Below are 12,718 nucleotides of genomic sequence, written 5' to 3' on the forward strand. Positions count from 1 at the left end.
TAGATTAAAAATAAAATAATTCCATATGATCTATCTTACTACTAACCCGTGTTAAAAGCCTTGGTTCTGTCATAAGCATTTAAAAATCCATGGTTCATTCAGAATCATTAAAAATCTAAGAAATCGGTTAAACAAATACACTGTGTGTCTGAACAAAATCAGAATGCCTGTAATTCAGTATTTGTTGTATTTGTTTGTCGCTGTATATCACATTTGCCTTTTTCACGTGTATTGTTTTGAACATAAAGCAGGTCGTTGATTTTCTCGTTTGAATTAAGTTTACATTCGTTATACAGGGCCTCAAATAGCTTACAATGCGGTATGGGTTATACTTATTGTTGAAAGCCGTACTATTACCTATAATATAGTTGTAAAATTCTACCTTATGTCTCATAGACAATCATACCGAACGATCTTATTCTCACAATCAAACTATTTTCCGAGTTCAAATGATAACTTTCGGCAACCAAATGGGTTTTCAGCTGGTTCGAACTTAATTTTATAAACCAAATACTGCTTCTTGAAATGCCGGTATGTGTGGTGGCAAACGTGTTGCAATACTGCAAAGATGTAGCATTCAGAAATATTCGTCGCAAAAAACTACAAAATATTTAGTGCCATGCAAAAGTTAAAGTGTTATTTACATTCTATAATATTTGGTATGTGATCTTTAATATGCCACTCAGACTTTAAGAAACGTCACTAGTGTCGGGGCAGAAAGTTGATAATCAAAAGTTATATCAAAGAACGACTCGTCCTATTTAAACAAAATGTTATTGGATGTTTCGGAGACCTTGATGATGAATATTCCGCATCAATTTCACAAATACTACATGATATGCATTTTTAACTTTTACTGTTCAGTCTTGAATATATACGTTCGATGTGGCTCGGTACTTATACATTCTGACATTGTGCTATGGTCAATTTTGAATTCTTCTCGTTTAATTTTGTTTGGTACTTTACCTATAGAGTGTCTTTATGCCCCTTTGTGTTTCTTTGTTGAAAAAGTTATTCGTTTTATACTGATTAAGATTATATTACAACGTTGACTGCTGTACTTCATGTTTTGACGTTTTTCCCTATTATATCTGATTGTTTTACTCATACATTGTTGTCAGTATAATGAAATAAAATGCGACTGTCATACAAATACCACATTTAGCTAACTATGAAACCAGGTTTAATATACAATTTTCTACATAAAAAAAGATTTCGACATTTGTTTTTCATTCGTCAGATGTGTTTGAGCTTTTGATTTTATCATGATTACAGTACTACGCGTTTTAAATTTCTCTTAATGTTCGGTGTTTTTGTTATTTTACTGTTTGCTAATGTCAAAATAATATAATTATCTTCTAAAAGCAACGTTGCACAAATCTTTAGACTGAAATTTAGTCTGATATACTGCATCCTTTCATAGTTATACTATTCAATTGTAATATTATTCTGTCCATCAGCTGAATGATAAATTACCTATTTGCAAGATGTTGTTGTTTATCTTTCTATTGTACGTACAATAAATTTGTTTGAAAACAAATTTGACAAACAATGACTTCAAGAAACTAATGTTATTTGTGTAAGTCAAGTAAGCCACATGTGCAATGAGTCATTGTCATAAATCATCATAAATCTAAATGGTTTTGTTAGTGTTGGGTTGTTACCTGCGTGTTTATAAAATATAGCTATGCATTATATTAAAAACTCGTCGTTCAAAGAGCAATTAAACGTTTTTTTATTTCTCTTTTTATAATTATTTAAGATTTAAAGAACTTTTATACAATTTTTAAGGGAATAATCATTTCAAATAATTTACTCACACTTAAAAAAAAATGCTGTCAGAAAGTACATATTTTCTATAAAAAAAACCCCATATAATTAGAGGTTATTTTCTTTAAAACAAAAATGCGATTTACTGAGTTTTGCTTCTCGTTGTACAAAAAGACCCTTCCAATGTCATATGATAGCTAACAGTACAGTACAAGTTTCCGAATAAAATATAGTTTTCATATATTCTTCTGGGGTAAGGAAGATGAATTGCCACTTCCGAGTTCTCTCCTCCACTTTTAAATGATATGAAATATTTTGTATTTGTACTTTTACATGAACAAGAACACTTTCTGTAAAAATAAGGTCACTTTCGGTGGACTTTTGTTTTATATGGGGGGAAAAGGGGGAGGGGTAGGTTAATCTCGATGTACAAAATACCACTTTCAATGTCAGATGATAGCTAACTTTACACGGTTTCTATATACTTTTTCCTGAGGTAAGAAAGATAATTTACTGCCTCTATGTTTTCCCTTCCGGTCCCATATGATATCGAAATACTTTCTAATGTACTTTTACGTGAAATAAAGACTCACGTGGCTACTTTCTCGGAATGCTGAGCTAACATATATAAACTTTAAACTATTAGAAATACTATCCGACTAAAACTTTTTTTTCTCGATAAAAAGTACAATATATGAGCGAGAATATGTAATTTCAAAATTAATGCATGTTTGATTTTCTTTGAATTTCTTTTGCGTCATTTTATAGGGGTATTTCATGTTTTACTGGACACGCAGAGAACATGGGTGCAATTAAAGATGTTATATGAGGGTCTAATCTGGGGACAACATTCCGTTATGTAAAAAAAATCATCATTTATGGGATCCATGTAACCTTGAATATAAAGCTTCCATCAAATTTCCTCTTTTTTGAAATCCATATTGACGCTTTCTTATTCTCTCCACAAAAAACATCTCATTCTTTTTAAGATAATCACAATCGTCTCGAGAAACCACAAATGCCGCAGACCACTTAGAAGCCGCTATTATGTAACCGCTTCTTTTATCTACTGTATGCATACAATAGTCCTCTACTTCTTTACGTAATCGATCAAAATATAACAATTCTAAATGAAAGTCTAGACCCTCCTTTTGAATCTGTGACCACAGGCGTTTGTAAAAGAAATTGTACAAGTCGTAGTCTAACTTAGCGTGTCTTTCGTACATATGTCTGTGAGTGTTATCGGCGAATGAATATGACTTTCGTGCTGCATTTTTCTTTAAATACAAAACATCCTTTATAGTCCATCCTAATATACGTCTCATCATAACTACAGACTCAGTAAAATATTCCATTATAATCACAAACTGGAATTCTTTATCAAGTTTCGTTAAATAATTCATGCTGTCTTCTTCTAAATATTGACGAAAGAGATTAGAAGGGAAACCAAATTCAACTGCCATTCTGTTGTTTGTCATTGACCTCTTATATGGTAAACCATTTTCATACTGAGTAGGATTTTGCAGAAACTTTAAAACTTTACTTTGTGATTTTATTTTTTCAAAAATATATGGAGCTCTGAAATAGTTCAAGGTCGACAAGAACTGATCAAATGGTTCGCGAACAATGCCTATATACGCTGTATCATTTGGCATATACTTATGAAAAGCTTCACTGTCGTATAAAACGTGGCAGCATAAGATGTCGTATGTTTTATTTTTTGGAGGAGGTAAAATATTTCTGTCATTCAAAGTCGATTGTAAATCGATAACATTATCCCAATGTTCTTGTCGAATAATTGGAAGTACAAACGTGAGGTTGCGAGATTCACCATAACGTAGAAATATGTTCTGTGCTGTCGTACTTCCTGCTTTGTGGACTTTCAGAAATGCTACTCGTTTATAAGGTACTTTGGTCATTTCAATTTCGGTTGAATAATTTGTCGAGACCAATCTAGGATCTAACAATGATGTAAGCACAACACTCTTCTCGGATGTTAGTTGCCCAATTTTTGCTCTTGATTCATTTCTTTGAGAGAAAGATGACGGAGAAGTGGAAACAAATATAGATCTGACGGAGTTGTGAACAGTCATGTTTTTTCGTTTTTCATCGGCAACATTCGACTTGGTGGCTGAAAGATATCTACCTTCGTGAAGTAATGCATATGTCGTAAGCATGACGATCGGTATAGATAAAATAGTCAATCTGAAATAAATGAAAAAAAAGGTTTTGTACATTCTTTTATAAATTAATATAGGTTGTTACAATTCGTAATTTTCTATTTTACCAGTTCAGAACATTTGTAAGACATAATTTTTTTGCAGTATCTACTGAAATAAGTCACAAGAATAATGGCTTTTAAAGAGTTTTGCTGACATAATCCATTTTTGAATCCAAACTAGATTTATTTTCTAAGTTCAAACTAGATTTGCATCATAGGGAACGAATAGCAGATGTTTTTTGTGACACTTTTCTGTTGTTTCGTTGTTTCCCTCTTAAAGTGGATGTGTTCCCCTCAGTTTTAGTTTGTAATCCCGATTTGTTTTCTCTCAGTCGATTTATGACTATCGAACAGCGGTATACTACTGTTGCCTTTATTCTTCAGTCAAATTTTAGTTTTACATTGATCTCATATTTTTTTGGTAATACATATTGTTTGATAATACTGCAAGGTGAAACATGCCATTTAACAAATACATATTAGGTAGCACTCCACAGTTAGGTGTGTAGTTTCGCATTTTGGCCCCTGTGGATTTTTCAAATATAAGAGCTAGTGTGCAATAAAATTCATTTTTGGATAGCTGAGTATTAAAATAGCCTTTGTATTGGGTTTATATGAACATCAAGATTATGTAATGTATGTAATATAGGCTGTTTTCTGTATGACAGTCCGTATTTGCATGTCCCTACCATACATTGGTCCGGCAATTATTGCAATGTTTTTTTCCAACTTTTTATCGCACGAACTTTGTGATTGGATTTTACGAAAAAATGAGGCGAAAGACACCCATTTTTTATTTGATCATTAGGAAGATTTATGAAAACAGTTTCTAAAAAGGTATCACTCAAAGGCATTGAAATTCTAGTTTGATCAAAATTTTGGGGGGATATGTGACATGTCCACCCCCCTTTTTGCAATATTTTATGGTAAATAAATGCAGAATGTTGCCATGGATACACATAAAAGGAATTAATTTTCACTCTTTTAACTTTTGAAAATCAAATCTATGGAATATACTGATTACATACATATGCACATGTACAACACAAACAGTTAGGTTAATGTATTAGAAATCCAGGAATAGGAGATGATAAAACATTTTGTGGCTCATTTTTTATTTTATTTTCTAACTGTGGAGTGCTACCTTATATCAATCATGGGTATATATCACATAGATAATTTGAAACGTTTGGAATATATCATATAAAAAAGAAGATGTGGTATGATTGGCAATGCGACAACTGTCCACAAGAGACCAAAATGACACAGACATTAAAAACTATAGATCACCATACGGACTTCAACAATGAGCAAAACCCATACCGCATAGTCAGCTATAATAGGCCCGCATATGACAATGTAAAACATTTCAAACGAGAAAACTAACGGACTTATTTCGTGTACCAAAAATGAACGAAAAACAAATATGTGACACACAAACAAACGACAACCACTGAATTACAGGCTCCTGACTTGGGACAGACACATACATAAATGATGTGGCGGGGTTAAACATGTTAGCGGGATCCAAACCCTATCAGTCAACTTAAACTAATTACGACGAATCTGCAAATCTTCAGTCCGATTCCCGTCAAAGCTGATACGAAAATGTCTATAAAGTATAATGAGAGGTAACAGTCGTATACCGGTGTTCAAAAGACATAAGGTAGCAATAAACAGTTAGGAAAAAATATTAAAATTTGCCCTTATGAATTTTACCATCCCCCTTTCATTGCTTTCTTGCAATATCAAGCTTACTGTTTGTGTCATATATGGGCATATGTATGTAATCAGAATCTTCCATAGATTGTATATTCAGTATATACAATGGTAAAATATAATTTCTTTTTGGTGTATCCATGGCAACAATCTGCATTTATTTGTTATAAAATATTGCAAAAAGGGGGGGAAAGATGTCACATATTTCCCCAAAATTTGGCTAAAAGTAGAATTTCAATCATTTGAAGTAATACCTTTTCTGAAACTGTGTACATATATCATTCAGCAAATCCAATGAAAATCATATGTCTTTCATCTCATTTTTTTGTAAAATTGCGTCAAAAACTTCGCGTAGAAAAAGAGTGTTTGTAAACAGTACATTAATTTCTGGACCGATGGCCGGTCTAACTATGAAAATACGGATGGTCAAACAGAAAACAGCCCATAAAACATGTAAAAAATAATCTTGATGAACTTATAAACCATCTTTGAAGACTAAATTAGCACTCATCTGTCTAAAAATGATTTTTATTACACAATAACTTTCCTATTTTAAAAATCCACAGGGGCCAAAATGCGAAACTAAACTCCTAACTGTGTATTGCTACCTTAATAGTAAATCTTTTTTTCAAATTCTCCCTTTTAACTTATTTTCTGAGTTCTGCTAGCTAATACGAGTGAAATGGCCTTTTATTTTTGAAAATTGGTTGAGTAATGAATATTTTATGAAGGTTAGCAGTTGACACTGAAACGCGACAAAAACTGATTTTAAAGAAAGGTGCCAAGTCAAAGTGTAAAATCTTGTCTCTACCTCAATTTTTAGCCAAATCTTAAAAACTGTACCTCTTTTGTCAGTTTTTTAATGTTGAATATCTTAATAAGATCTCTGATGATGCAACATTGTATAACATTAAGCAATTTCAAGCATAAAAATGTTAATCTTTATGCTTATTGCATACCAAAGACTTGATTAAAAAACTTGGTGATAGGGAATCAATTTCTTACATCTGATTTAACTATACATTTAATATATGCCAAAATGTAACATGAAATCTTGATAAAAACAATAATTTGATATATTCGCAAGAAAAAAAACAACGCGTTCAATACTTAGGCTACTACATGCAGCACAATCCATCAGAAGCAAGAGTTAAGCCGATAGAGTACAAATATAAGCCTTGTGTCAAAATGTCTAATTTTGGTTGCTAAGGACTGTAAACAATAAAATTGACATATATTGTCATTCTTAAACACTTAATTTACTCAGAAGTTGATTTAGAATCTAAATATCAATAGATTTGTGGCATGAAAAGTCTTAAATTATACAATTTTGAGCTTGGTAAGTATGCCATAAGGTAGCAATAAACAGTTAGGAAAAAATATTAAAATTTGCCCTTATGAATTTTACCATCCCCCTTTCATTGCTTTCTTGCAATATCAAGCTTACTGTTTGTGTCATATATGGGCATATGTATGTAATCAGAATCTTCCATAGATTGTATATTCAGTATATACAATGGTAAAATATAATTTCTTTTTGGTGTATCCATGGCAACAATCTGCATTTATTTGTTATAAAATATTGCAAAAAGGGGGGGAAAGATGTCACATATTTCCCCAAAATTTGGCTAAAAGTAGAATTTCAATCATTTGAAGTAATACCTTTTCTGAAACTGTGTACATATATCATTCAGCAAATCCAATGAAAATCATATGTCTTTCATCTCATTTTTTTGTAAAATTGCGTCAAAAACTTCGCGTAGAAAAAGAGTGTTTGTAAACAGTACATTAATTTCTGGACCGATGGCCGGTCTAACTATGAAAATACGGATGGTCAAACAGAAAACAGCCCATAAAACATGTAAAAAATAATCTTGATGAACTTATAAACCATCTTTGAAGACTAAATTAGCACTCATCTGTCTAAAAATGATTTTTATTACACAATAACTTTCCTATTTTAAAAATCCACAGGGGCCAAAATGCGAAACTAAACTCCTAACTGTGTATTGCTACCTTAATAGTAAATCTTTTTTTCAAATTCTCCCTTTTAACTTATTTTCTGAGTTCTGCTAGCTAATACGAGTGAAATGGCCTTTTATTTTTGAAAATTGGTTGAGTAATGAATATTTTATGAAGGTTAGCAGTTGACACTGAAACGCGACAAAAACTGATTTTAAAGAAAGGTGCCAAGTCAAAGTGTAAAATCTTGTCTCTACCTCAATTTTTAGCCAAATCTTAAAAACTGTACCTCTTTTGTCAGTTTTTTAATGTTGAATATCTTAATAAGATCTCTGATGATGCAACATTGTATAACATTAAGCAATTTCAAGCATAAAAATGTTAATCTTTATGCTTATTGCATACCAAAGACTTGATTAAAAAACTTGGTGATAGGGAATCAATTTCTTACATCTGATTTAACTATACATTTAATATATGCCAAAATGTAACATGAAATCTTGATAAAAACAATAATTTGATATATTCGCAAGAAAAAAAACAACGCGTTCAATACTTAGGCTACTACATGCAGCACAATCCATCAGAAGCAAGAGTTAAGCCGATAGAGTACAAATATAAGCCTTGTGTCAAAATGTCTAATTTTGGTTGCTAAGGACTGTAAACAATAAAATTGACATATATTGTCATTCTTAAACACTTAATTTACTCAGAAGTTGATTTAGAATCTAAATATCAATAGATTTGTGGCATGAAAAGTCTTAAATTATACAATTTTGAGCTTGGTAAGTATGCCATAAGGTAGCAATAAACAGTTAGGAAAAAATATTAAAATTTGCCCTTATGAATTTTACCATCCCCCTTTCATTGCTTTCTTGCAATATCAAGCTTACTGTTTGTGTCATATATGGGCATATGTATGTAATCAGAATCTTCCATAGATTGTATATTCAGTATATACAATGGTAAAATATAATTTCTTTTTGGTGTATCCATGGCAACAATCTGCATTTATTTGTTATAAAATATTGCAAAAAGGGGGGGAAAGATGTCACATATTTCCCCAAAATTTGGCTAAAAGTAGAATTTCAATCATTTGAAGTAATACCTTTTCTGAAACTGTGTACATATATCATTCAGCAAATCCAATGAAAATCATATGTCTTTCATCTCATTTTTTTGTAAAATTGCGTCAAAAACTTCGCGTAGAAAAAGAGTGTTTGTAAACAGTACATTAATTTCTGGACCGATGGCCGGTCTAACTATGAAAATACGGATGGTCAAACAGAAAACAGCCCATAAAACATGTAAAAAATAATCTTGATGAACTTATAAACCATCTTTGAAGACTAAATTAGCACTCATCTGTCTAAAAATGATTTTTATTACACAATAACTTTCCTATTTTAAAAATCCACAGGGGCCAAAATGCGAAACTAAACTCCTAACTGTGTATTGCTACCTTAATAGTAAATCTTTTTTTCAAATTCTCCCTTTTAACTTATTTTCTGAGTTCTGCTAGCTAATACGAGTGAAATGGCCTTTTATTTTTGAAAATTGGTTGAGTAATGAATATTTTATGAAGGTTAGCAGTTGACACTGAAACGCGACAAAAACTGATTTTAAAGAAAGGTGCCAAGTCAAAGTGTAAAATCTTGTCTCTACCTCAATTTTTAGCCAAATCTTAAAAACTGTACCTCTTTTGTCAGTTTTTTAATGTTGAATATCTTAATAAGATCTCTGATGATGCAACATTGTATAACATTAAGCAATTTCAAGCATAAAAATGTTAATCTTTATGCTTATTGCATACCAAAGACTTGATTAAAAAACTTGGTGATAGGGAATCAATTTCTTACATCTGATTTAACTATACATTTAATATATGCCAAAATGTAACATGAAATCTTGATAAAAACAATAATTTGATATATTCGCAAGAAAAAAAACAACGCGTTCAATACTTAGGCTACTACATGCAGCACAATCCATCAGAAGCAAGAGTTAAGCCGATAGAGTACAAATATAAGCCTTGTGTCAAAATGTCTAATTTTGGTTGCTAAGGACTGTAAACAATAAAATTGACATATATTGTCATTCTTAAACACTTAATTTACTCAGAAGTTGATTTAGAATCTAAATATCAATAGATTTGTGGCATGAAAAGTCTTAAATTATACAATTTTGAGCTTGGTAAGTATGCCATAAGGTAGCAATAAACAGTTAGGAAAAAATATTAAAATTTGCCCTTATGAATTTTACCATCCCCCTTTCATTGCTTTCTTGCAATATCAAGCTTACTGTTTGTGTCATATATGGGCATATGTATGTAATCAGAATCTTCCATAGATTGTATATTCAGTATATACAATGGTAAAATATAATTTCTTTTTGGTGTATCCATGGCAACAATCTGCATTTATTTGTTATAAAATATTGCAAAAAGGGGGGGAAAGATGTCACATATTTCCCCAAAATTTGGCTAAAAGTAGAATTTCAATCATTTGAAGTAATACCTTTTCTGAAACTGTGTACATATATCATTCAGCAAATCCAATGAAAATCATATGTCTTTCATCTCATTTTTTTGTAAAATTGCGTCAAAAACTTCGCGTAGAAAAAGAGTGTTTGTAAACAGTACATTAATTTCTGGACCGATGGCCGGTCTAACTATGAAAATACGGATGGTCAAACAGAAAACAGCCCATAAAACATGTAAAAAATAATCTTGATGAACTTATAAACCATCTTTGAAGACTAAATTAGCACTCATCTGTCTAAAAATGATTTTTATTACACAATAACTTTCCTATTTTAAAAATCCACAGGGGCCAAAATGCGAAACTAAACTCCTAACTGTGTATTGCTACCTTAATAGTAAATCTTTTTTTCAAATTCTCCCTTTTAACTTATTTTCTGAGTTCTGCTAGCTAATACGAGTGAAATGGCCTTTTATTTTTGAAAATTGGTTGAGTAATGAATATTTTATGAAGGTTAGCAGTTGACACTGAAACGCGACAAAAACTGATTTTAAAGAAAGGTGCCAAGTCAAAGTGTAAAATCTTGTCTCTACCTCAATTTTTAGCCAAATCTTAAAAACTGTACCTCTTTTGTCAGTTTTTTAATGTTGAATATCTTAATAAGATCTCTGATGATGCAACATTGTATAACATTAAGCAATTTCAAGCATAAAAATGTTAATCTTTATGCTTATTGCATACCAAAGACTTGATTAAAAAACTTGGTGATAGGGAATCAATTTCTTACATCTGATTTAACTATACATTTAATATATGCCAAAATGTAACATGAAATCTTGATAAAAACAATAATTTGATATATTCGCAAGAAAAAAAACAACGCGTTCAATACTTAGGCTACTACATGCAGCACAATCCATCAGAAGCAAGAGTTAAGCCGATAGAGTACAAATATAAGCCTTGTGTCAAAATGTCTAATTTTGGTTGCTAAGGACTGTAAACAATAAAATTGACATATATTGTCATTCTTAAACACTTAATTTACTCAGAAGTTGATTTAGAATCTAAATATCAATAGATTTGTGGCATGAAAAGTCTTAAATTATACAATTTTGAGCTTGGTAAGTATGCCATAAGGTAGCAATAAACAGTTAGGAAAAAATATTAAAATTTGCCCTTATGAATTTTACCATCCCCCTTTCATTGCTTTCTTGCAATATCAAGCTTACTGTTTGTGTCATATATGGGCATATGTATGTAATCAGAATCTTCCATAGATTGTATATTCAGTATATACAATGGTAAAATATAATTTCTTTTTGGTGTATCCATGGCAACAATCTGCATTTATTTGTTATAAAATATTGCAAAAAGGGGGGGAAAGATGTCACATATTTCCCCAAAATTTGGCTAAAAGTAGAATTTCAATCATTTGAAGTAATACCTTTTCTGAAACTGTGTACATATATCATTCAGCAAATCCAATGAAAATCATATGTCTTTCATCTCATTTTTTTGTAAAATTGCGTCAAAAACTTCGCGTAGAAAAAGAGTGTTTGTAAACAGTACATTAATTTCTGGACCGATGGCCGGTCTAACTATGAAAATACGGATGGTCAAACAGAAAACAGCCCATAAAACATGTAAAAAATAATCTTGATGAACTTATAAACCATCTTTGAAGACTAAATTAGCACTCATCTGTCTAAAAATGATTTTTATTACACAATAACTTTCCTATTTTAAAAATCCACAGGGGCCAAAATGCGAAACTAAACTCCTAACTGTGTATTGCTACCTTAATAGTAAATCTTTTTTTCAAATTCTCCCTTTTAACTTATTTTCTGAGTTCTGCTAGCTAATACGAGTGAAATGGCCTTTTATTTTTGAAAATTGGTTGAGTAATGAATATTTTATGAAGGTTAGCAGTTGACACTGAAACGCGACAAAAACTGATTTTAAAGAAAGGTGCCAAGTCAAAGTGTAAAATCTTGTCTCTACCTCAATTTTTAGCCAAATCTTAAAAACTGTACCTCTTTTGTCAGTTTTTTAATGTTGAATATCTTAATAAGATCTCTGATGATGCAACATTGTATAACATTAAGCAATTTCAAGCATAAAAATGTTAATCTTTATGCTTATTGCATACCAAAGACTTGATTAAAAAACTTGGTGATAGGGAATCAATTTCTTACATCTGATTTAACTATACATTTAATATATGCCAAAATGTAACATGAAATCTTGATAAAAACAATAATTTGATATATTCGCAAGAAAAAAAACAACGCGTTCAATACTTAGGCTACTACATGCAGCACAATCCATCAGAAGCAAGAGTTAAGCCGATAGAGTACAAATATAAGCCTTGTGTCAAAATGTCTAATTTTGGTTGCTAAGGACTGTAAACAATAAAATTGACATATATTGTCATTCTTAAACACTTAATTTACTCAGAAGTTGATTTAGAATCTAAATATCAATAGATTTGTGGCATGAAAAGTCTTAAATTATACAATTTTGAGCTTGGTAAGTATGCCATAAGGTAGCAATAAACAGTTAGGAA

At 31.1% G+C, this 12,718-nt stretch overlaps 1 protein-coding gene across 1 annotated transcript; it reads right to left on the reverse strand.

Annotated features, from left to right (window-relative positions):
- Positions 1-2,473: 2,473 nt before the first annotated feature.
- LOC139480939 (galactose-3-O-sulfotransferase 2-like) lies at positions 2,474-3,971 on the reverse strand. The gene has a single exon (XM_071263922.1). It carries the CDS (start codon positions 3,945-3,947, stop codon positions 2,643-2,645), a length of 1,305 nt encoding a protein of 434 aa, XP_071120023.1. The 5' UTR covers positions 3,948-3,971; the 3' UTR covers positions 2,474-2,642.
- Between the last annotated feature and the right edge of the window lie 8,747 nt (positions 3,972-12,718).

This window comes from Mytilus edulis, chromosome 7, assembly GCF_963676685.1.
Source record: "Mytilus edulis chromosome 7, xbMytEdul2.2, whole genome shotgun sequence".
NCBI classification, from domain to species: Eukaryota; Metazoa; Mollusca; class Bivalvia; order Mytilida; family Mytilidae; genus Mytilus; species Mytilus edulis.

What these genes read in the sequence shown, in the direction of transcription:
- LOC139480939 (XM_071263922.1), bottom strand. Translation starts at nt 3,947, where the DNA reads ATGCTTACGACATATGCATTACTTCACGAAGGTAGATATCTTTCAGCC.